Below are 26,635 nucleotides of genomic sequence, written 5' to 3'. Positions count from 1 at the left end.
CTTTTAATTTTTTATGTGAGACAGGGTCTCACTAAGTTGCTGAGGACCTCGCTAAATTGCTGAGGCTGGCCTGGAACTTGTGATCTTCCTGCCTCAGCCTCCTGAGTTGCTGGGATTACATGCATGAGCTACCATGCCCAGTTGATGTGCTTTTTTCTAATCATATTTATTTATTCATTTATTTTTGGTACCAGGGATTGAACCCAGGAGTGCTTAACCACTGAGTCACATTCCCAGCCCTTTTTATATTTTATTTTGACATAGGGTCTTCCTAAGTTGCTGAGGCCAGCTTTGAACTTATGATCCTCCTGACTCAGCCTCTTGAGCTGCTGGGATTACCTACGTGCACCACTGCGCCCAGCTCTAATGATATTTTAAAATCAAAATTTTCATCCTATGTAATAGTTAACATTGAATATTTAATAATATTTAATATTTATTTAATATTTGAAGCCCTTCTGCATGCCCAAGTCCACTCTCATGTTCAGAGGACGGAAAGCTCACTTTTGCTTTGGATGACCCAGAAGATTTCATAAATGAGTGGTTTGGGAGTGGGGCTTTAAAGAATGGTAGGAGTTTTTAAAGGTAAAGACAAAGAAGGCAATGCTTTAGGTGGAAACAGAATGAACAAATGTGTGAAGGTGTAAAGGGCTATGGGAGCACAAAGCTGTGCAACCCACAGGGAGTACTGGGAGGTCAGGAAGGGGTTGGCTGCTAAGCTAAGGGCTGTGAGCACAGAGGGGTAAAGAGTAGCAAAGGGGAAGGAAAAGGGGGCTGAGGCCCTTGTAGTTGGTGGGAGGGTTGTCAGTGGTAACTTTGGAGGGCAGGTAACTTCTGGTGGGGGTAAAGTCAGGAAACCGAGGTTTGCAAAGATCATTTCTCATATCAAGAAACTAGGCTGTGGGGTGGGGATATAGCTCAGTTGGTAGAGTGTTTGCCTGTCAAGCAAGAGGCCCTGGGTTCAATCCCCAGCACCACACACACAAACAAAAACAACAACAACAACAAAAAACACAAACAAACAAACAAAAAAACCAAAAAACCGAAATTAGGCTGTGAAAAGAATAATGGAACAGTAGCACTGACTGAAGTTACCAAAGTTGGTAACAAGTTTTCTTCCAAGATGACAAACCAGTAAGGCTCAGTAAGGCTTGGAGTTAAGACAGGAGAAGGGAGATAAGTATTTTGAAGTATAGGATGAGTATCCTTAACCTAGAAATTCAAAATCCAAAATGCTCCAAAATCCAAAGTTTTTTGAGTGATGACATGACATTAGAAGTTTTGGACTGAGGAGCATTTTAAATTTCAGATTTTTGAATTAGGGATGCTCCATCAGTAAAGTCTATGCAAATATTCCAGAATCAGAAAACCTTTAAAATCTGAAACACTTTTCATGCCAAGCATTTTGGATAAGGGACACAGTCTGCACAAAGAAAGAAAGAAAGATTAAGGTATTCACGTTCAGTGATCTTAATTTTCTTTTTTTTCAGTGCTGGGGAACAAACTTAGGGCCTCACAAGGGCTATGCAAGTGCTCTACTACTGAGTTTCACCCCAGCCCAAATTTTCTTAATAAAGAGGAGATCTTCTGTTGACAGGGAAGTGAGGTGGTGGTGATTGCAGGAAATCACTAACGTGGAATGGATAGGACCACAGAATAACACTGGGTGATCTACCTCAGGTTGGAGAGTATGACTTTGTAGTGGGGCAGATTAATGGAGTCATACAATCTTCCCAGAATGTTGAATTCCAAAGGGACCATCCTTTCATGAGATACAGATTAATAAAGGACTAGGTACTGCCTGAAGATCATGCAGAAATGAGAATACCTAACAACAGGTAGTAACTGACCTTTGTAAATGGGTTGGCTACTTAATGAAAGGAGACTTAAAGGGATCTACCAGATTGGTGGGGTGGGATGGGAGATAAAGAGCTTGGAAAGAATATTGAGTATAGGGTGTGGGTTCCATGCAGTCTTTTTTTTTTTTTAAAGTGGAAAAAGCATGAAGGGAATGGTGATTTAAATTACATCAATGTATTTAATGTATGTATACGTGTGCGTGTGTGAGGTACTATGCAATACAGAAACAGAGTTCAGAGAACAAATCAGTTGACTGAAATACACACAGAGAGCCTGATTTTGAGTTTGTTCTTCTAATTTATGAATTAACAGAATTTAAAAACATTCTGGAAAATACATCGGCCTTAGAAATAATCTGACAGCTGAGTCTTCAATAAGCATGAGGCCAGGGGGATGTAACACAGGAAGGTTTGGCTGGCAGCCACCTGGCAGTCAGCTCACTGAACATGGGATGGAATAGCTCAGGTTAATGAAGCAGCTTCAGTTACCTAAAGGCATTTAGGTCACAAACTGTGTAGTAGGTGGAGTAGGCAGCCACAGAAGAAGGGTGCCTCCCACAGAGAATGTACAAAGAAAGTGTGTAAAGAATATCAAAACAATGGGAGACCATTTACATCAGCAAGAAGTTTACCTTTCTTTCCCAACCTTCTATAAAACAAAAATACTGTAAAGAACATGTCAAAACTAGCAGCTATAAATTCTCAGATGCATAAATAAGACTTTGAATTTTTAATTATGCAATATATTGGAATGTTAATAAGCAAGGAAATGCAGCAGGTTTTTTTTTAAACCTATAGAATTACAGTTAATCACTTGTACACTTCAACTTAATGATGTACGATGATTTGAGAAGATGCAAGACCTTAAAGTTAAAAGATGTTACCAAACCTCTTACTATAAAGTCTAGATGTCATAAACATTTTGTACTAGAATTTAAAGGAGCAGGGGCAACTACAAAATTAACAAAAGAAAAAAAAAAACACCACAATACCTCTGGATTCATTATCCCTTCTTTTTTGAAACAGCTGTAAAACATGTCCATGGAAAACACTTCACTCCAAAGATATCCATAATATTGGCCATCATATCCCCCTGCCAAATGTCCAAAGGTAGCTGGCATATTTGTGCCTTTAAAAAAAGATAGATCTCAATCAATGTGACACCAAGGGTTAATTACCAGGTATCAGCTACTTCAAATTTCCCCTTAGGGAGTCTAGCTGTGGGAGGAGAGAGTGAATGATGAGATCTCACCTCTAGGACTCCTGGGGTTAAGTGTGTCCTTGGCCAAGATGTTTACAAACTTCTCTGGTATCAATGGCTCAACCTTAGAGCTGGTTTCGACCAAGCTCCCGGGATGCCTAACAATAGTTTCAGAGGCTTTGTCCACACCCACCTGTTGCTCAGTACTAAGTCAACCCTTTCTTATTCCTTAGATACAGAAACCGTCAAGTCTTAAAAGTACTCTAATATTAACCCTACTCTTTTACCCCCCACCTTTTTTTTTTGCATCGTGGGAGATGGAACCCAGGGCCTCACACATGCAAGGTAAGTGCTCTATCACTGACCTACACCCCTGGCCCTTTGTCACACCTTTTAATATCTAAAATGTCTCAGAATAAAATGGTACTTGTTTTAAGTTTTATGAAAAAGAACTCTTTACTTGAAAAGTGAAAAAAGACTTTACCAGAGTCAGTCTTTCTGAAAGACTTCTTTAAGAAGGATTTTGTTAAAGTGGCTGGAGGCACAAAGTTGCTCTATGGTTTACTATAAACAGATCGCCAAAGGAAGTGAGGCAGCTAGAATGACTCAAATGACCATTCTTATCTTTATTATCTCCATAAAATGTGGCTGATTCATTTTAGTAACAATTTCCTATGTGAAAAAAAGTCATCTTACCAACTACATATAAAAGTACATCTATATGTTGGCTTAAAACATAAACACGTAGGGATTGGGTATTTGCCTAGCATGCATGAGGCCCTGGGTTCAATCCCCAGCATCACAAAAATAAAACCAAAACACACACACACACACACACACACACACACACACAACCTCTAAGGAATCCCATATTTCAGGTTAGAAACTACCACTGAGGGGCTGAGGCTGTAGCGCTTACCTAGCATGTGTGAGGCACTGGGTTTGCTCCTTAGCACCACATATAAATAAATGAATAAAATAAAGGTCTATCAACATCTTAAAAAAAAAAAAAATATATATATATATATATATAAAAGAAACTGTCACTGAAGTGTTTTAATTGAACTCAGAATCAGAAACAAAGCAGAAGTTCAAGCTTCTCTCTAAAAACACTCCTTCTGCCAATTTCTTACTGAAAATCACAGGGAAGTCATGGTGCATACAGGGAGGGAGAAGCCAGATCAGTGCTGCCAAATGCAAATGGCTCTCTCAGCTCCTGGGTGGAGGCCAATTGCTCATGCCTGATTACACTAAAATGCTGTGAGTCTGGAGCCACCTTTCCTTTGAGCACATCTGGACAGGATAACTCATAGGGACATAGTATACTTATCTGAAAGTCATGACTCAATTATTATAGAAATAAAAAACATTAGGTTTGAGTAACCTTACTTCCCCTGCAGTGTGAGGAGTAGGCCCTATGCTTCTTTCAAGTTATAGGAGTTACGTACCTGGGGTAGCTGCAACACCTAGAATTTCTGTGCAATATTTGGCATATTCACTTGCAGCATCCAGCGACGTATTGGTATGGAGAGACTGATCAACTTTGCTCAAAACAATTTGGCGGAGCGTCAGAAGACCTACATGTAAGAATGTTTGACCACATTTTGGAGAGGAGACAGCTATGTATTCCAACATTACAAGATCAGAGATTTCAAAAACTGATTCCAGTAGTACTTATCATCAAATGGAGCAAGATATCTCAATACATTTAAGATTTAAAAGGAGATTGTTTCCTTTCCTAGATAATCCCATGATTTCCTTTTCTAATATACTTAGAGTTTTCCCCTCTGCATATTAGCTCCTTTGGGGTACCATCAATATAAAAGGGAAAATAAGTTTTATGGAAGAAGAGGCCAACAATTCTATATTAAGCTATTTTCATTTATTTTTCTTTTCTAACATAACAAGTCATACCTGTGTTGACCAGTCTAGAAGCAACAAGCTTTTCAAGCAGATCATCTTTAATAGGGCTTCCATCTTTATAATGTTTTGACAATCTTCGGAGGGAATCAATGTCCCACACCCAATTTTCAAGCATTTGTGATGGTACCTCTACAAAGTCAGTCTCCACATTTGTTCCACTAAATCGTGCAAAATCAGTCTAGAATGCAAAAACAGAGGTACTTTTCAAAACATAGCATAAAAACTACATATGCAATGAATTATAATTAAGACTCACTAAAACTTAAGGCAAAATCAGAGCAAACTGTGCTTTTGAATTGAATGAAGTAATAAAATAACCTCAAATTTAAGTAAAAATAAAATACAGGAGCTGGGGTTGTAGCTCAGTGGTAGAGTGCTTGCCTAGTACATGTGAGGCACTGGGTTTGATCCTCAGCACCACAAAAAATAAATAAATGAATAAAGATGAATATGTTCATCTACAACTAAAAAATTAAAAAAATATAGTAGCCAAATAACATGAAAAACAACCTCTGAACATGCCATGTTAAAGTATTATTTTATTCTTTTGAACTACAGACAAACTTGGAACAATCACTAGGAAATCCTAAGCAGGAAAAAAAATCAGTCTAAGTTAAAAACAAATCTTAAATTTTGAAAATAAAAATATAGTTTCAAAGAATTTCCCATTAAAAATAAAGATATCATAAGACAAACTCTCTTTAGCTCCTCCTTCTAGTTGCTTACTTGTGTTTACTCAATACATGCCTTTCTGGGGAACTCATCACTCTATTGTTAGCTACCTCAAGTTTAAGTCAATTAAAAAGTTAAGATACAACATTCCAGACTAATGCTCTGTGTGTGTGTGTGTGTGTGTGTGTGTGTGTGTGATGTTTTGTGTTCTACCCTTGGGATCAGTGGTTCTAAGATAACCATGCTATGGAAATCTGACTTGGACCTCTCAGGATGGGCAGAAGGTGGTACCTCAAATTAAGAAGTTACACTTAAGTGGGAGATAAGTCTGTAAATTAGTTGGCAGTGGGGTGAGCAAAATGCTGCAAGAAGGCAGAAAGAATATATTCAAAAGTCAAAGCACCCATCTTAAAAATATAGGGCCTGGGCTAAGGGCTTAAAAATAAAGTTTAAAAGAGTTTTAAAAAGCTGAGTTTAGTAAATACCTGAGTCAGAGATCAGAAAAGCTCTCAAGCACAAAGATGAAGCTGTACTGGTACAGGCTAGGGATTTTTTTTTTCTCTTGTTTTTATTTATTTTTTTTTTCAGGGTACTGTGTCCTTCACACTGTCTACAGCACACTTGTAAAACTGTCAAGGCAGAGATAGACAGTGTTGCCCTGACTGGGTCATCAGTAGAGTGAAGGTCCGTCATTCTGCTGTTTCTCCTCGAACCTCTGTCTCACTTTCCTTTTCATGTCTTATATTTCAATGTTATCTCCCAGACCTCATGATCCCTGGGGCTCTACATGCGGGGGAAGGAAGAGACCTAAGCACTGAGAAGGCAGCAGATGGAATGCCAAATCAGCAGCAAACAACCATTCTGCTTTTGGCCCAGGGCAGAGGCACAGATGTCAGGACGCCATCACACATTTTGCCTTCCTCTCTTTGTGCAAAAACACGTTTTGCTTGACTTCCCATTATAATTGTGCTGATTCTAGATATGAAAAGCTGCAAATACTGGAGGGCCAATGGAAACTAAATTCACTAGGCTCTGGAACTAGGCCATCTCTGTTGAGGACAATCCAATAAAAAATGCTTACAGGGAAAGAGGCAAGGGTCCCTAGAAATGGAATACTTGGCCTCCTCATTCTAATATTCTAAGATTACACCTTACATTGCAGATAAAATGCTCTTACACGATAATTATAACAGCCAACATGCACCGAGACTTTACTAAGTCAGGCATTAGATTAGGTTCTTTATATCTGATGTAAATCCCAAAACAACTGTATGAAGCAATACCCTCATCTCCATTTTTGAGATAAGTAAACTGAGGTACAAAGAGATTAACAGCAGAACTAGGCTTTGAAATAGGTGATTTGACTCCGTGACCTATAATCTTAACCACCAATGCTATCATACACCTCTCTCTTAGAGAAAAATGGAAAGAAGTGTTGAATTAAAATATTGCAAAATGTCTAAATCTTCTTGGAAGAGATGTAAAATAGAAAAGTCTAATATCAAACTTCCTCTTATGTGAGGAATTAAAGTGAAATTTCAGTGTGCTTCCTTAAAAATCTGACTTCCTCCAAACACTGGAAATCTTCTCAAAGATCAAACATAAGACTGAGCCGTACAGGCCAGTCTTCATATCCCAGTCATTTACCCTGAGAGTTGGGATTCTGCACGACTAATTTCATAATTTTATTATTATGAAATTTATAAATTTATTAAATTTATAAAATTATTTCATAATTTTATGCATTTAATAGATGAGGTACTAACAGAACAAATAAAGGTAAATCACACCATATGACACCATATGACAAAAACATAAACTTTATACCCTGCTTGTGTGAATATTTTTCAGTCAAATCGACCCCAAATAATAACAAAAGTGCGTGCCTGTGTGGTGTATTGGGGGGATGCTGAAACACATAAACAAATGAGTAACTCATGAGTTAGAGTCAAAACTGGATAAAATAAGAATCAATACAATTAATTCACAGAGCAGAGAGGATTCATTCTACCCAAAGTCATGTTGTAGTGTGTGTGGGGGGAGCACAGCTGATGAATGAATAGATCAACAATGTCTTCTAAAGAACAAAAGGAAATGTTTGCAAGGAGTAAGGGCTAAAAATAGCCCTACTGCTTACTAATTTCCCAAAAGTCAGTCATAATGTTTCTCTGTAAGCCCTTTGGGCAACATCATTTGAATAGTTTTCAAATGAGGAGGACAAAGAACCTAAAGAATTCAAAGGCTCAATTTGTAGCAAACAACTAAATTCTCAAGACAAAGACATCCAAAGTCCGCCACTGTGTATGTCCACACAGAAGCTATAGGCAAGATTTGGGATCTAGCAGTCTGATGGGGCCTGAAGTCAAAACAACTAAAAGTCAGTTTTTAAATTATAAACTAAATAACTTTAAAAGCTACTTTATATAGGCTGAGTATGGTGACGCACACCTGTAATCCCAGTGACCTGGGAGGCTGAGGCAGGAGAATTGCAAGGATATCAAGGTCAGCCTCAGCAACTTAGTGAGATCCTGTTTCAAAATAAAAGAAAACAAATGTGCATGTAGCACAGTGGTAAAATTCTCCTGGGTTCAATTCTCAGTACCTTCTGGCATCCCCTGGCACCCCCCTGCACCCCTGCAAAAAAGTATTTTATGTAGTTTTCAATAGGATCAACTTGAAGGTATTGAAAATAGTTTATGGGCAATGATAGCTATTGATACAAAATTTCTCCTAGATAAAACTGAATAATTCATAAAGAAAAACCAAAACAACACCCCCCCATCAAAGTAATCCAACTAAATATGATTTTGCAGATGATACTTCAACAAGTTTTTGAGGATGTTTATTGCAGGAAATGTCGTCATAATAAAAGCCTAGAAAACAAAGCAAACTTAGATTCCTGGTTGGTTAGAAGTTCTTAAGGGGAAGAAAATTGTCTAAGCACGAGATCTTTCTTTATAATCTTTTAAATGGGACAATAAGATGCGTAAAATACATCCTACTGCAGACTTTTAACACAGATCACTCTATGCCATAGATTAACCTGTCAGTTTATACTTTGCACTGAGAGCTGGAGCAAAATGACACAAACTGAACTAAAATAAAAAAGTCATGTACGGGGTTGGTGTTGTGGCTCAGTGGTACAGTGCTTGCCTAGCATGTGTGAAGCAATGGGTTTGATCTTCGACACCACATAAAAATAAATAAAGGTATTGTGTCCATCTACATCTAAAAAATAAAAAATAAAAAGTCAAGGGCTGCAGTTGTGCTCAGTGGTGGAGCACTTGCCTGGCATGTGTGAGGCCCTGGGTTTGATACTTGGCACCATATATAAATAAATAAAATAAAAGATCCATTGACAACTAAAAAAAAAAATATATATATATATATATATAAGTCATGTGAGCTTTTGCTATATTTAAAGGCCAAAGTATTACAAGTTATTGTCCCAATAAATAGACCAGTTGCTTTTAGTGGCTCCAACTAAGTATTATTTTCATGAGAGCAAATCCCAACTCAAAGAAAAGGTGACTGCTGAAATCAATAAGTGTACTGTGTTCAGGAAAACGGTCAGGCCTCAGGACAACTGACCTTGGCTGTTAGTGGTGATCCACTATTGATTTTGTAGCAGTCATTCCATATCCTCATCTGTCTGATCTACCTTTAAAATCCAGGTATAATGAAGAAATTATAAGAGGGCAAGGATTGAAAAAAAATTGCTACTATCTACTAGTCTTTGCCATAAACATATGGTTAAAAGATCATAGTTATAGCTGGGTGCAATGGTGCAAACCTATAAATCCCAGTGGCTTGGGAGGCTGAGACACATGATTACAAGTTAAAGGCCAGTCAGCAATTTAGCAAGGCCCTAAGCAACTTATTGAGACCCTGTCTCAAAATAAAAAATGAAAAGGGCTGGGAATATGACTCAGTGGTAAATTGCCCATAGGTTAAATCCCCAATACCATCTCCCCTACAAAAATCATGGTTTTAACTTCATACATATCTAGTGATCACTGAAAGTAAGAGTAGTAATAAATGAATAAAACTTTAACTTTCTTATTAATCTTCACAATAGTCCTGTTGTTCAACAGGTCAGTTTCCCATCATCATTTGAAGGATATATGAAAAAATAAATAATATGGAGATATCTTGAATACTGCAGATTAAATTCACAGGCTTGTCTCCAAACTAGTTATACCTTCCTAACTCAGCACTTCCTATTTAAACTGCTTCTTTTTAAATGAAAACCAATAAAAGTACTTTTCCAATTAGAATGCTAAGAAGGTTAGGGAGTGTACCTTTTTCTAGCACACACACAAAAAGTAGGAGATGATCAATAAACACTTGTGAAGTGAATGAAACTATGAGAAAAATGCTTCCCAAACTGAAACAACTCTAAGGTAGTTTCTCTTTCTATCATGACCTGCCCTCCGCCTCCAGTCTAAAATCACCTCTCTGACTCAGCCTTCTTTGAACACTTAACATTTTATCTTTGTCATTTTACTTAACAAGATTATGTTTTTCATTTTTAAAATTTTTGCATTTTATGGCCTCAAGTTAAACTCTAAACGTTCAAGATACTGTAACTTTTCTTTCTTTTGAACTCTAGCCTACCATACCTAATATAATATGTCAGTCACAGGAGATAATGATTCTGCTTTTCTCCTAAGTCCTGGGGTAGAAGCTAGATCCTTACTCATGCTAGGCAAGTGCTCTACCACTGAGCTACATTCTCAGTCCTTTTCTTTTTAATTTTTTAAAAAATTTTTGAGACAGAGTCTTGTTAAGTTGCTGAGTCTTGTTAAGTTGTGATCCTCCTTGCCTCAGTCTCCCAAGTAGCTGGGATTACAGGTGTGTGCCACCACAGCTGGCAACTGAACATTTTTCTAAAATATATTTTTCTAATTATTTAAAAAACAATACATGTAGAAAATACAGTAAGCAAATAAAAAAAATAAGCAAATTCCCAAACAGAAAAATTTTATGTAGATTCACATTTTGGTTTCTAATGTTAGTTATTAGCATTTATTCTATATATACATACATGTTGTGCTTGTGTATGTGTAAAATAAATAAAATTGAGAAAAGGATTCTGAAAGAAATCATGTCTGACATTAAAGTCATAAACTGTGACAGTGTGAGAAGCTGGACCTAGGGAGGTAAAGACATCACAGAGGCCATAAGATTGCTGATAAGCAGCTCACTTTACTTCAAGACTGAAACCTCAATGGTCAACCTACACAGAGAGAAATGTGGAACTAGGTAAACTGATTCCTTGCATGTTATTATTAGAATGCCATTTAATAATGAAAGAAAGAAGACCATCCAACAGGAGTATATACATAGGAGACTAAATTCAGACCACATGCAACTTGCCTCTAGTGCACAGAACGAGAGTGCAAAGAACAGGCGATATAGCAGGGTACTTAGGGCGCGACAGGCAGATCTTGGGCAAGGCCTTTTAAGTCTCAGTCTTTTCACTTGGAAAATGGAGAAAATAATAGTACTTGCTTCAGAAAGTACTGTGAAGATAAAATGAATGAATGGATTCAAAGCACTGTGCACACTGCCTGGCACACAGTCCATGCTCTGTAAATCTTGGCTTTCGTTCTTGGTCTCTCAGTTCACGTCTGGCCTTGGCTGCTCTGACCATGCTTGTCCTTGGCTTCTTCCAAGTATTTATTCCTTAGTGTTAATGCTGAAATCAAATATACCCATATTTCCCTACATCTAATCCTAATCTTCCACCATTCCCAATACTCTAAACTAATCATTCTTCTCTTGCTTCAGTAATCAGACTTCTAAGTAGGTAGTAATCATCAAAACAAACCCAAAACAAATACAACTCTGATGGTTTCCAATCACCTTCCTCAGGTCTTCACTCAACACCCACTGAAGGTAAGCATTTGTGAGTTTCTTGAGCCTGAAGGGACAGAAAACTGCCTCACAGCAACTGCTATTTTTTTTTTCCCTTTTTGATCTTAATCCCAAAAGGATTGAATCACACACAAGCATAGTTATAAGAATACTTCAAAAAATTTCAAAAAGAAAAAAATACTTCAAATACCTATGCTTTTTAAAATTAAAAAAAATACTTTTTAGTTGTTGATGGACTTTTATTTTATTCATTTCTTTATATGTGGTGCTGAGAATTGAACCCAGTGCCCCATTTGAGGCAAGTGCTCTACCACTGAACTACAACTTCAGTTCCTACCTATGCTTTTCCAAATACCTTTTCACATATTTAATTTCCCCAAAATGCCAGAAGTAGATAAGAAAATTGCTGTTGTTCCATTTTTGAATAAGAAAAATAAGATGGTCAAAGTGATTAGATAACTTGTCAAAAGTTTCAAGGGCAGACCCACAAATGTGTACAGATGATTTTAAATTCAGTATTCTTTCTTTCTTTGTTTTTTCAGTACTGGGGATTAGGTACTATACCACTAAGCCACATCCCCAATCCTTTTTATTTTTTATTTTGAGACAGGGTCTTGCTAAGTTTCCCAGATGGGCTTAAACTTGTGATCCTCCTGCTTCAGCCTCCAGAGTAGCTGGGACAACTGGTGTGTGACACCATGCGAGGCTAATCCAGCATTCTTGTCATAACACCAGTGTGCCTCTCCGAATAATACCATGTATGTTTGTTTATAGCAGTGATTCAATTATTTAGAACAAGCAAGATGCACGATTAGTCTTCTGACCAAGTTAATAGACAATTTTGAATCATGTAATTCCAAGTTTTTCTAACGGTTTGTCCCTCTCATGTTTGTTTAAGAAGGCTTTGTTTCCTAATGTTTCCTTAAATTAGTTCTCTTTACAGTTCAAAATTCATTATACTTTTTTTTTTTTTTTAAACATAGTGCTGGGGATTGAACCCAGGACCTTATGCATGCTAGGAAAGCACTCTATGACTTAAGTATATTCCCCAGTCCTTTTATTTTCTTCTTTTAATTCTATTCCAAGACAGGGTCTACCTAAATTGCCCAGGCTGACCTTGAACCTACAATCCTCCTGCCTCAGCCTCTCTCTGCCTCCTGAGTCCCTGGGATTACAGGCATGCTCATTACTGCTCTTAATGCACAACTCAACAAAGCCACCACAATGGAGGTAGTAAGGGCATTTTATTCTATTCTACAGAAGTTCAAAAGGTCAGTGATTACTGAGAGCCCAAACCACAATAAGGCCAGGGAATAGGAGCACATATCAGTGATAACTCCTCTTGATTGCTATCTTCAAAATTACCCATCTTGCAGTGTAAACTCAAGAAAATATGAGTGAAACTCAACTCCTGAATAATGAGCAAGCAGACATATTGAACTAGTGCATCTGCATGTTTGAAAACTGGAAGTTCCTGCTAACATTTAAATATTGCTGTGACAAGCTCAAATGAGCTCTTCTGGTCATTACATCTGTCACAGTGGAGAACTCAGATGGTAAACTACCATGTCCTAAAACTAATATCATGAATATGGATGACAAATTTCTTATTTGTATACATTTATCAGATGTCAGAAATATTACTGAATATAGAAATTATGGCTCTCCTACTCATTACCGTCCATTTTAGGTCAGAACAAAAGGTTTTGAACTTATTATTTAAGCTGCCAATATATGGATCTGTGCCTAAAAAGACAAAAGTAGTGATCATTGATTCTAAATAAGATTAGTGAAAAGTTATTAAAATATTACATGACATTTAAAAGAATGAATTGACAAAAAGAAAATTTTCAAAGATGATCTCATGAAGAGATAACCAAGCAAATGGTTGTATCAAATACTACTCATCACAGGACACAATCTGTGCTCATGAATGAGGTTAGGCAAAACTTGAAGAACTGAATACATTCTACTGTTTCAAGTGAAAGACATCAAACTGGTGAACATAATGTATATGAAGTTCACTCATGAGTCAAATAGCCCCCAAATGTCATAATATCAAATTGAAAATATTTTCCAGTATTAAAGTAGGTTATTTCAAAGGATCAAACATAATGTAAGAAGCTGGTCACAGTGGCAACCTGTAATCCCAGCAACTCAGAGACTAAGGCAGGAAGATGCAAATTCATGGCTAACCTCAGTGACTTAGTGAGGCCCTGTCTAATAATGAAATAAATAAAGAAAGAAAGATGGATGGGGGTATAGCACTTTTGAGTTAAATCCCTAGCAACCACTTCCTACCATACACACAAAAGAGGCAAATATAATGTAAGATATAATGAGAAAAACAAAGAGTTGTGGAGAACTGTACCATGAACACATGATAAGCATAAGATACTAAGGTTATAAGAGGACTCTGTCCGCAAAAAGAACATTCATCAAGAGCAATAAAAATCCCATTTGAAGATCACTATTATTTTAATGTATGTGATTAAGACACCAAATTACTTCCTTGTGAAATTACCAGCCAAAAATCAATATCCAGAAGGAGACTGCTATAACTCAGGACTTTTTTTTTAATTTAAAAATTTTAATTGTCACAGAATAATTGTACATATTTATGGAGGTCATCTTTGAAATTTCCTTACACATATATACCATGTAATGATCAGATAAGGGTAAGTGGTATAACCATCACTTTGAACATTTATAGGAGTTCTTAACTTTGAACTCATTATGGTCTGGGCATCGAGAGGTCCACGAACCTCTAGAATTCTATGTATAATTCTGGGTACTTGAGTGTGTGTGCATTTTCGTAGAAGAGGTACCCATGGCTTAAATCAGATTTTCATGGGGTCTTCAAATCCAAAAAAGGGAGTATCCACCATTTTAAAAGCATTCCATTAAATACGTACTAATGAATAAGTCTAATTTAGAAGTTTTGATGTTTCATAAAAACATTGTAGATAGGCTGGGCAGGGAGGCGCATGCCTGTAATCCCAGCAGCTTGGGAGACTGAGGCAGGAGGATCATGAGTTCAAAACCAGCCTTAGCAAAAGCGAGGCACTAAGCAACTCAGTGAGACCCTGTCTCTGATAAAATACAAAGTAGGGCTGGGGATGTGGCGCAGTGGTCTAGTGTCCCTGAGTTCAATTCCTAGTACCCCCCTGCCCCCACCCAAAAGTTAAGACAAATGGAACCTGGAGTTATAATAATTAAAAGAAATGAGGGCTGAGGTCATGGCTCAGTGGTAGAGCCCTTGCCTGGCATGTGTGAGGCACTGGGTTTGATTTTCAGCACCACATTAAATAAATAAATAAATTAATTAATAAATATATTGTCTCCAACTACAACTACAAATAATTCAAAAAAATAATTAAAGGAAATGTCAAGTCACAGAACGGACACTGATAGAAGTTCCATATGATAACTATTTCTGGAACTTGAGCACCATGTTAATAGACTTTAAAATTATCTAAGAAGAAAGTTTAGATTATTCTGAAAGTTTTCCTTTTCTTGGGTTAACGAGAGGGTTAACTTGTTTTTCTGGATAGACTCCTATATTATTCCTCTCTACTTATTTAAATTATATTGTTTGTTCCTTTGGTGCTGGAGTGTGAGTGGTAAGCACATAGTCTACCACTACGCTGCACCCCACCCTACTTTTAAAATAAAAGATGGAAGTACCAATATATAAAGATAAAAAGTTGAAAGAACTAAATCATTTCAAATAGAGGTGATGGTATTTTGGAAATGAATGGGTACTTGATTATTACAATAAAATAGGGGTTGTTCTGTGGGCTAAGGATGCAGAATGATGCCCAAAGCTGACTGCACACAGGCCAGGAGAACAAAACAAAAACAAGATATTCCATATTCTTCTTGTGATTCAAGTTTCCCTGCCAGTCATTCATAAAAATGAAAACCATTAACTAAATGAGTCTAGCCTGTATACATTTTTGAAAAGCATTTTTACACAATTTAAATTTCCAGGAGTACAAATACTAGGATGTACTGTGTAAATCAAGGTTATATTACTTCCTTGGGAGATTCCAAGGAGGTGTTTGCCAGAGAAAATCATGTCATCATAGGTAAGTCCATCACTCTTGGACTTAATGCTGGTAACACAATATACTTCTGTCTACAGTTGCTGCTGCTCCATTCAGGGTTATTTACATTGAAGACAAACCTTCTGAATACTTTATTATGTCTTACTGCATAGTCATACCCAAGCATTACCATTTGAAAAACAAAAATATTATTTATGTTCATGAGGACACTCTACTGATTTAGGAAGAGTCCCTATATGGAGAATGATTGATAATTAAAGAAAAACTAGTAAAGTGTGGTGTTAGGAGTACTGTACCAATACTGGCTTCTTAGTTGTGATAGATGTACTACAGTATTACAGTAATGCAACATGTTAAAAGGGAAAAAGGGAGAAGTACATGGACAATTTTTGCAACATTTTTGTAAATTTAGTAAACCAGATGTGGTGGTGCATGCCTGTAATCGCAGTGACTGGGGATGCTGAGGCACAAAGATAGCAAGTTCAAGGCCAGTCTCAGCAATTCACTGAGGCCCTAAGCAGCTTAGTGAGACGTTGTCTCAAAATAAAAAATGAAAAGGGCTGGGGATGTGGCTCAGTGGTTAGGTACCCATGGGTTCAACTGCTAATACCAACCAATAAACTAATAAATAAATAAATAAATAAATACATACATACATACTATTGTAATAAAAAATTTATCTTAAAATGTTTGTTTGTTTATTTTTGTGGTGCTGGGGATTGAACCCAGGGCCTTGTGTAAGTGAGGCACACACTCTACTAACTGAGTTATATACCCAGGCCAAAAAGTTTACTTTTATAGATGCAGATTTAAAATTTAGACAACTGTCCCTCTTTTTCTGTTAATATCAGTGTATTTAAACTATTAGGTTAAATTATTTGACCAAAGATTTTTGTATGTTAATAATGGTTAAACATTAGCAAGTTCAAAAAGTTTAAAACAGAATAGTTTGGGCTTAGTTAAACGGACTGTATCACAAAGTTGATGATAAATATACTTTATTATTGCTAGGGATGGAACCTAGGCCTGGAGATAAATGTACCTTTCTTTTTAAAATAAATGTACTTTTCATTTTCAGCAATAAAGAAATCAGTTTTTAATCCACTGCATGTACACAAATTTTTCCTGGGAAATTCTCTGCATGGATTTAGTATGTTGTCTATGATTCAAATATGAGGTTAATAAGAGAGCTGTTATGAAATATTTACTATTAGAAAAGAAGTAAAGGGGCCTGAAAGGATTGAAAATTACTGAACTAAACAAACCATTAATAAGCAGAAGAGACAGATTATAGCACAATTTATCTGTGAGGCTTGCAGCATATTCCTACAGAGAAGAAAATAATTAAAAGGAAAGAGCATAGTATTTGTAACCCTTCCTAATGATGGTCTTCTTTCTTTCTCTACACAGGTATTCAACAAAGCTCTTTCATTGGTGGATTAACCTCTAAGTAAAAGTAAGTTGTGAAAGAGGATATGATAAGGGAAACTGTTTTTGACATTCTTGAACATGTTTATCTTATAGCAGCAACTAATCAATTGAAAAAGCAATTGGCAGGTTTACTGTAAAGAAATCACTCACCTGTGCACAGATCTGATGCATGACATGACCAAATTCATGGAAGTAAGTCCTCACCTCGTCATGTCTCAGGAGAGAGGGCCGACCTGCTACTGGCTGCGAGAAGTTTACCACAAGGGCAGCCACAGACATCATCCGGTTCCCATCAGGGAGAAGGCAGCCGGGTTGGAGACCGAAGCATGCTGCATGATTGTATTTTCCTTCCCTGGTAACCACAAACACACAGCAGTGAGGAATGAAAGTTTCTCTAGCAAGGATACTGGCATGACCTCTTTCAGTCATAAAGCCATATTCCACAGCAGAAAACACTTTGAAACACTGAATTCACTTTTTAGAAAGTCGGTTGTTTTGATAAAATGGAAAAATGAAAACCAAGCAAACAATAACTCCACTATCACTTTGTGATTATATCACCAAGATTTCTTTTGTTGAAAAATCTTATGTAGGAAGAATGTAAACTACACCTAGTAGGCAGTGAATGCCCTTTTTTTCCCCCAGTACCAGGGATTGAACCAATGTTAGTCAAGTGCTTTATCACTGAGCTACATCCCCTGCCCTGTCCAAGTTATTTTAATAAGCCCCTCTTTCTTCAAATAGAGACACTAAATGTTACAGTAAGTGTTGAAGTAAATTTAAAATAAAAGATACAATTTGACTGACTAGGTAGTTTTCTTCCTTCCAACTAAAATTGATAAAATACTAAATTCCAGAAAAGAAGGTTTTCCTTTTATTTGAGGATGGAAGACTCAGTAGTCACAATTAAAAGAGCTTCTTTTATAAAGAAGACAGGTCTTGTGGAAACAGAGTGCTTTTAATTAGCCTGGGAATAAGTATAAATCATACTATGAGGTCATTTATTCTTGGACAGTGGGGTATCAGTGATGATGTTCTCTCCAAAAGTTAAATGCCATTCAACCACAGTCCAGGAGTAGGTTTTCTTTTTGGGGGGTGGGGTGGGAAAGTGAGACTAGCAGTATATTCAGGTTTGGAGTGGTTTTTCAGTTTTATTTTTTGTTTTTTGGAGAAACAAATGCAGCTTGTTTATTAGAATCAAAAAAGAGAACTTTCTCCCACAAATACAGAGTGCTGCCTCTCAATTTGTTTCAAGAGCAAGACAACAGTTGAAAATTGTATTCCTGAGAAGAAGCAAAATATTACCAGTTTGCAAACAAATTTAACAGGTGATTTCGACAAAAGACAAAAAAACTTTTTCCTTTTTTAAACAAAAACCAAAATTTCAAGTATTATTCCAGATGACATGGCAAACCTAACAGAGGAGGAAAGATATTAGGAAGCTGTGGCCCCACGCCCCACCCAGCTGCAGAGGGATCTCAGCAGGGCTGGCCACCTTACCCTCACTCCACAAAAGGACCTGCCAGCCCTGCTCTGGGGATAATGGACACAACTTACACACTTTAGCAAGGAGTTGCTAACCTGACATTCTTGTCCAGGGTTAGCTGTTGTGGACACCTGATGATTGTTTTAACAAACAGAAACATATGGTCATTCTTTGAGATATCATATTATTCCTGATTTTAGTAAAATTTCAAATTATATTATTTGTGCTATAGTTTGTGATATTTTAATCTTATTAGAAGATAAGCACCAAACCCATTAAAAATATATAAAAGGTGTAGTTTTCTCAACAAGGTCATATTCTGTACATCCTGTAGGCTGTAAATTTACTCTCCCTTTCCTTAAACAGAATGCTTCTGATTAAACTTCTCCTTTTTCCCATGAAACTTTTCCTGAAAAGAGATTTCCATTTTAACTGCAGTTATGGAAAAGGTACAAAAATAGCAAAACTGGACTACCCCACCTCCACGGGAGGGGCAGCTGTGCCGCTGGCAGGAGGCCTCAGCCAGCTGCTCCTACCACTCACCAGGAGGATGGCTGTGGCCAGAGGCTGCTTGGGGGTTAAATTCCATAAAAGAAAAACCCACACAACAGAACTTGACCAGACCCAGTACTGCTTAGGGGGGAACTGTAAAAATGCCCTTAAAATATTGGTATTCAGAATTCTTAACCACAGTGTCCCTGCCTCCAGTGCTCCAAACTGTCTGTGTGTCCCCTTGATGTTCAGTTCTTGAACCTAGTCTGTTCACAGATGTGACTGAATTTCATCGCATGGTGGGCTTTCACCTGAGTGTGGCAGTTACGGCGCCAGCAGCAATCAGGACGGGATGCCACAGCCACTGGCAACTCAGAAGCAGGAATGTTCTGCCGATACTGAGAGGTCAGCTCCCGGAAGCTGCACAGGTCACAGTAATAACACAGTACAGTGTTCCCAGTGATTCTGTAATCAGACAGTAAAAACACTCCTCCCTGGAGAGCCACAAGACTCTCTGTCAACATGTTTTTCCACGTCAGAACCCTTGTCGTGAGGGTCTTCAGGATGTCCGACTCGTAGATGTTGCTGTTCAGCACTCCATCCAGACACTTGTACCCTAGGTTGAGCTCACAGAAAGGGGCAAGGCAGCCAAAGCAACCGGTGCAGGTACAGCCTCAGTACAGGTGGCAGAAGGCTGCGGGCAGACTGAACACTGCTCAGGGGCCACTCTCAGGTCTTGCTCCTGCTCTGCTCTCCGGTCAGGCATGGGCTGGAAGCAGCAGGTGCAGATGGTGTGGCTTCCTTGTAGAAGGCACACATAGTTCTGGGTTGCTGCTGTAAAGCTGGCGGATGCTGATGGTGCATCCCCACTAAGGGCCTGCTGGGCAGTGGGCTCACTGTTGGGTGCTGGGCAGGGAAGGGGCTGCACCGCTTGCCTTCTGTACTCGGGGCACTGTCTGCACACGATGTATGGCTGACTGACGTCTGAGGACTCGCTGTCAACATCTGACAGCTCCAACAGGTCCTCTGAACTCCCCTCTTCATCAGAAAAAGACCTCTTGACTTCGGGCTGCAGCAGGTGATTTTGTTCCTGGCATCCATACTTCGCGTGTCTTCTTCGCTGTGACTCTTGTCTGGATGCCGGATGAGGTATGCTTCCACAAGGTTGTTGAGGATGTGGTTCTTACAGATCCTCTCCACTGGACAGCAGCAGGTGGGTCACAGGGAGGAGTGCTCCATTCAGCCGGAGTAGCAAGCTGCGCAGAACGTGTGCATGCAGGGCTGCAAGCTCACACAGTCGTGCAGCAGGTCCTGGCAGATGATGCACCTGAGCGTCTCCTCCATCTTGTCTGGTTTCATGGCAGCGCTCTGACATCCTCATGGGGGGTTTGGGTGTTTCTACCCTGGTCTGCAACCAATTGCTGCAGGTTCAGGTCAAGCAACTCACCTGCTTTTATTTTCTTTTTCACGGTTCCAAATTCTCCTGGTTCTGGGGTTCCAGCAAAGAAAACTATTCCTTCTCTGTCTGGGAATGCTGAAGCAGGGTGGAAAGTTCACCATTTCCCACAGATGGACCAGATCCTTTTAGGGAGAAGCCTGTACTCCCGGCCCCTGAACTCCACACCTTCCATGACCAAGGTAATTCAGGCCTCTCCCAGATCTCCAGGCCAAGCCTGTTTTCTTTTTTCACTTTTTCCTGTTTCTTCTACTGGGAGTGCACCCCAGGGCGGAGTCTGAGGTGCTTTACATATGACGACCACAGTCTCTGTACTCAGGCTCTTTAAGTGTATGTGCATTATTTACTGTTGGCCTTTATTCACACCAGACTGGGTATCTCAGTTTTATTTTTTTATTTATATTATTATTATTATTATTATTATTATTATTTTTGCAGTACTGGGGATTGAACCCAGGGCCTTGGGCTCATGAGGCAAGCACTCTACCAACTGAGCTATATCCCCAGCCCTCTGTACTGTATTTTCTTGGTGACTCTTATTCCCTTTCTCCACACCCTGCACCCACTGCTGATGCCATGCAAATTTAAAAAAAAAAAAAAAAAAAAAAAAAAAAAGTTTCCCCAGCTTCCTAGTTAAACATATACAGCTGGAACGAACTGCTCCTGTTTGTACTACAACAGCAAGGACATGCTGCATAATCTGCAAATCCCAACTTTTCTTGAACCCTTCAGAGATCTGAGGTTGAAGGGCAATCAAATAACCCATAATCTAAGACAGGTGCCTCCAAGGAGAGAGGAAGGAAGCAAGCTTTTTTGTTTTGCTTTTTTAACCTAGAGCAGACACTGAAGACATTAGTAAGAGGAAGTTTTAGCAAATTGCTAAAGGTTGATGGTGGGTCAGCCTGAATAGGGAACTACTAGAGATTGCAGACAAGGGAAATTTTGCATCCATTTGCAGGACTTGTCCAAGGACCTCACTGAGTGCACACAAAAGGGACAAAGGGCAGGATGAGAGTCCTGAGAAAGCATCAGTGAAGGAAAGCAAAGGCTGCTGTGGTAAGGGCAGGAAGTACTGCTTGAATCCTCTTCACCTCTCTTGCAGAACAAAAGCCTCTAGGGGAAGGGCAATAAAACCTATAGTTTTTTAGAGCTATGGTGAAAATGTACTGCCAGCTTGAAAGTGGAACAGAAAAAGAAAGCCTCCACCCCTGGAGAAAGGGCAGAATTACATCATGGGTGCAGACCTACAGTCAAGGGTGAGGCAAGACCACTGAACAGGCCCCACTCCTAAGACCCAAGGACACAGAGCTGACTTTGTGAATAAGACTGAACACAGGGTTGGAGACAGCTCAGTTGGTAGAGTGCTTGCCTAGCATGTACAAGGCCCTGCGTTCAATCCCCACAAAGGGAAGCCTTAATACTGAGGGTGAAACAGATACTCAGAAAACTCTGATAAATCAAACCCCATCCTAAACACAAGACGGAGGAAACTGAAACTTATAGCTTATTGAGGTTAATCATGCAGCAACATCTCCAAACCTGGCTTGACTACTAAATTAAGAATCTCAAGAAGTAAATGTGTGGTCATTTTTAGGCATACAGATATTTTCCTCAATCTTTAGTATCCATCAAATGTCTAGATTTCAAAAAAAAATTGTAAGACATACAAAGATGCAAAGGAAAAAAGAAAACACTATCAGGAGGCAAAGCAAACAAGAGAAACAGATTCAGATACGACAAAGATGTCGGAGCAATCGGAGTATTTAAAATAACCCAGACCAATAATTTACATATATATAATGTACCTCCATCTGATTATACACAGCATTCACTGTTCCTCCTTTTATACACACACAGACACACAGACACAGACACACACACAATTAGTACTGTGGATTGAACCCAGGGTGCTTAACCACTGAGCTATACCCTGGCCCTTTTTATTTTTCATTTTGAGACAGGATCTTGCTTAGTTGCTTAGGACCTTGCTAAATTGCTGGGATTACAGGCATGCAACGCCACATCCAGCTCAGATAATTTTTGCAGAAAGCTGGAAACTATAGGAAAGAATCAAGTAAAAATGCTAGAAATGAACAGAGATTAAGAATGTCTTTCACAAACTCATTAAGCAGACTTGACACAGCCAAGGAAAGAATCACTGAACCAAAAGATAAGTTACCCTCTCTAAAAGACAAAAATTCTTTAAAAGGGTGGCAAAAACAAAACAGAATGATATTGTAAATGTGTAACTGGGATCTTCAAAGGAGAAAAGTGAAAAGAAGAAACATTTGAAGAAATAATACTCAGGAGTTTTTTAAAATTAATGACACCAAACCACAGGTAGAAGCAGTTCAAGAAGGGGAAAACACACCCCACATGTGTAAATATACTGAAGCCCAAAATGAAAGGTAAACAGAATCTTACCCCCTGTAGTCCTGGTGCTAGAGATTGAAGACCAGGCCTCATGCCTGCTAGGCAAACACTCTACCACAGAGACACATCTCCAGCCCTAATAGGAGATCTTGAAGGCAGTGAAAAGAAAAAAGCGTAATATGTACAGAGGAACAAGAATCACAACAGACTTCTATACAAGTCAAAAGACAGCAGAGAAAGATCTTTAAAGGACTGAAAGAAAACCCCTGTAAAATATTATCTTCTAAAAAAAGAAAGAAAAATAAAGACTTTCTCTGACAAAAACTTAAGTGTCAACATACTTGAACTATGAGAATTTTTAAATTTTTAATTATTTTTGGTACTGAAGATTGAACCATTGAGCTTTTTAAATTTTGAGACAGGGTCTTACTAAGTTGCTGAGCTGGACTTGAACTTGCATTCCTGCCTCGGTTTCCTGGGTTGCTGGAATTAATGTGTGTGCCACCATGTCCAGTTCTTAACTGTAAGATATTTTAAAGGAAGTTCTTTAGACAGAGGGGATAAGTTACTGGTCTAAAACTTGGATCTACAAAGAAATGAGTAGTGCTAAAAATGGAATAGATGAAGATATATGTAAAATGTATTGATTTTTATTTGCTCTCAATAATAAATGACTACTTAAAGCAATAACATTAGCAATGCATTGGGTGTTTACAGCTTATGTACAAGTACTGTGTAGGCCAACAACGGCACAAATGAGAGGAAGGAAAAATCGGGAATATACCCTTAAGTTGCTTGTGTTACATGGGGGTGTAGTATAATATTCCTTGAAGGCAGTCCCTAATTAATCAAAGATGTATATTATAAACCCTTGGGTAGCCATTAACAAAATTTTAAAAAGCGATATAAATAATAAACCAATAGTGAAATAAAACTGAATCATAAAAAGTCCTTAACTAACCCAAAAAGGTAGAAAAGTGAGGAAAAACTACAGATGGGGGTGGGAATATCATTTCCATTGCACTCAGAAAGTCCTGGGTTTGATCCCTCTCCTACCACACACTGGAAAAATAAACTACTGATGGAACAAGTAGAAACGACTGTAAATAGGGTGACATGGTACATACCTGTAATCCCAGTGACCTGGGAGGCTGAGGCAGGAAAAACAAAAGTTTAAAACCAGTCTCACAACTTAGTAGGACCCTGTCTTAAAACAAAATAAAAAGGGCTGGGGACGCAGCTTGTAGCTCAGAGGCAGAGCACCCCTGTGTTCAATATAATTTTATCATACCAATAATTATATTAAATGTGAATATTCTAAGCATGCAACATAAATGCAGTTGGTATAAGCATGCCAATTAAAAATTCACAATCCAAGTGGATTAAAAAATAGCAAGCTCGGTGAGCATGGTGGTGCAGACCTGTAATCCCAGCTACTTGGGAGGCTGTGGTAGAAGCATCTTAAGTTAGAGGCCAGCCTGGGCAAACTTAAATTTATCTCGAAGTAAAATTTAAAAAGGTCATGTAAATTGAAGGGAGATCAGTAGAGTAGAGGAAAGGGACTAAAGGGAGGGCAGGGGAGAGGGAAAGGGGAAATGCTGGGGAATTATACTGGTCAAATTATATTGTCATATTGTGTGCATGTACAAACATGTAACAACAAACCCTACCATTACGTACAACTATAATGCATCAATTAAAAAATACGGAAAAAAAGAGTGATTGGGGTATAGCTCAGTGGTAAAGAACTTGTCCAGCATGAGCAAGGCCCTGGGTTCAATCCCCAGCACCATACACACACACAAAGCAAGCTCTAACTATATATTATCTATAAGAGGCCAACTTTAAGTACAAAGTAGACATATGAACAAGGACTATTACTCAAGACAACAAGGCGCAATATGTTATGATAAAGGAATCAAATTCTAAGAAGATATAACCATCTTAAAAACAAAGTTTTAAAATATATGAAGCAAAAAACTGATAGAACTGAAGGAGAAACAGACAAATCTGCAATGATAGAGACTTCACCTTTCTTTCAGTAATAGGCAGACAAATAAATCAGGATGCAGATCTGAACAACACTATTGATAAATTTTACCTAGCTGATATTTAAAGGTCACTCAACCTAACAATACCAAAATAAACATTCTTTTCAAGTGCATATGAAACATGTACCAAAGCTGGCCATAAGATAAATCATAGGAGTTTAAAGGAACTGAATAGATACAAAGTATATCTTCCAACCATAACAAAACCTAACTAGAAATAATGGGAAAGAGATCTAGAAAAATCTCCCCTACTTGGAACTTACAACACACATGTTCTATCTTAGACAACAGGATGACTATGGGGACAGTTATAGGAGATTCCAATGTTGGAGATTTACCAAAGAATTCTTGACTTAAAACTGTACCTGGACACTTTCTAATTAAAAGTGGACCCATCTACATTTGCCATGGCTTTATTTTTAGGCCACATCATAAGTGAAAGTAAGCCCATAAAGCTCTGGGATAATGGAGGCGCTAAAGGATTCCTTTACTTGTCAACTGGATGGCACAGGTACCCAGCCATCTTCCCAGCACCCAAAGTCAGTGAACTATAAACTTATAGGTTAGTGAACTAGAGGGATGCCATAATTTCCTTTGGACTATTTAGTAAAATGAATTATTCACTGTGACATGTTGGCTTTGTTTTATAAACACGCCTAGGAAGAAAGAGATCCAAAACCTTTGTGTCTGATGGAACATTGTGGAGTCCATTTACCCATGTTTCAGAAATGATGATAATGTTTTATATTCTTATCACTGATTGACGGCAGGGCTGGGGCAATTTGCATATGTAGTCTTTAATGCACCAACAGTCCTGTAAAGGGATTTTCAGTTCTCTATTAGAAGCAAACAGTGTCAAAGAAATTATGTCACTCAAGCATTCAAACTCAAGTTTAGTTTTTTTGTCCAACATCTTGATGAGGCTGCAGTACTTGCTGCTGCTCTCCAGTCTTCGTGATGCTACCCAAGGATGACAAGAAGAAGAAAGATGCCAGAAAGTCAGCCAAGAAAGACAAGGACCCAGTGAACAAATCTGGGGGCAAAGTCAAAAGGAAGAAATGGTCCAAAGGAAAAGTTCAGGACAAGCTCAACAATCTAATCTTATTTGACAAAGCTACTTACGACAAACTCTGTAAGGAAGTTCTCAACTATAAGCTTATAACCCCAGCTGTGGTCTCTGAGAGACTCAAGATTCAAGGTTCCCTAGCCAGGGCAGTCCTTCAGGAGCTCCTCAGTAAAGGACTTATCAAACTGGTTTCCAAGCACAGAGCTCAAGAAATTTACATCAGAAATACCAAGGGTGGAGATGCCCCAGCTGCTGGTGAAGATGCATGAACAGGTCCAATCAATTGTACATTTGGAAAAATAAAATTTTATTATATCAAAAAACAAAACAAAACAAAACAAAACAAAACAACAAAACACTCAAGTTTACCTGACTACAAAGATTTTGCTATTCCTACTTTTGTGTTGCCTCCTGGCCAGACTGAAGGGAATGGTCATAGATTTAAGTGGACTGGCAGACAGATTACCTGAATAATAAACATCTTTGGGGTAGATTTTAAATTCAATAAATGCAGTTGGGCTGGGGTTGTGGCTCAGTGGTACAGCACTTGCCTAGCATGTGTGAGGCACTGGGTTCGATTCTCAGCACCACATAACAAAATAAATAAAGATATTGTGTTCATCCACAGCTAAAAGTATTAAAAAATAAATAAATAAATGCAGTGGCCACAGTAGA

The 26,635-nt window shown here is 38.3% G+C and overlaps 2 protein-coding genes, 1 non-coding gene and 1 pseudogene across 3 annotated transcripts in view; 2 read left to right on the top strand and 2 right to left on the bottom strand.

The window, feature by feature from the left end:
• Positions 1-26,635, bottom strand: part of Nln (neurolysin) — a 104,070-nt gene that overhangs the window by 9,566 nt on the left and 67,869 nt on the right. The window contains exons 9-12 of the mRNA XM_047556584.1: positions 17,187-17,388; positions 4,975-5,161; positions 4,509-4,637; positions 2,852-2,988 (exon numbers count right to left, since the gene is read on the bottom strand). Of these exons, the coding sequence (XP_047412540.1) occupies positions 2,852-2,988; positions 4,509-4,637; positions 4,975-5,161; positions 17,187-17,388 (655 nt within the window). The remainder of the gene's footprint in view (positions 1-2,851; positions 2,989-4,508; positions 4,638-4,974; positions 5,162-17,186; positions 17,389-26,635) is intronic.
• On the top strand, positions 906-979 carry Trnad-guc (transfer RNA aspartic acid (anticodon GUC)). The gene has a single exon. It is a non-coding gene; the product is annotated as a tRNA-Asp (tRNA).
• Positions 19,263-22,281, bottom strand: LOC124986887 (E3 ubiquitin-protein ligase CHFR-like; annotated as a pseudogene).
• LOC124987378 (40S ribosomal protein S25-like) lies at positions 25,852-26,273 on the top strand. Its single transcript, XM_047556594.1, has one exon. It carries the CDS (start codon positions 25,852-25,854, stop codon positions 26,227-26,229), a length of 378 nt encoding a protein of 125 aa, XP_047412550.1. The 3' UTR covers positions 26,230-26,273.

The sequence above is a fragment of the Sciurus carolinensis genome, chromosome 6, assembly GCF_902686445.1.
Source record: "Sciurus carolinensis chromosome 6, mSciCar1.2, whole genome shotgun sequence".
NCBI classification, from domain to species: Eukaryota; Metazoa; Chordata; class Mammalia; order Rodentia; family Sciuridae; genus Sciurus; species Sciurus carolinensis.
Note: the sequence above shows the minus strand (reverse complement) of the source record. Positions and strands in the feature narration are given on the sequence as shown.

Bases quoted from the DNA above. Each gene is read 5' to 3' on its own strand.
- LOC124987378 (XM_047556594.1), top strand. From the start codon at position 25,852: ATGCTACCCAAGGATGACAAGAAGAAGAAAGATGCCAGAAAGTCAGCC.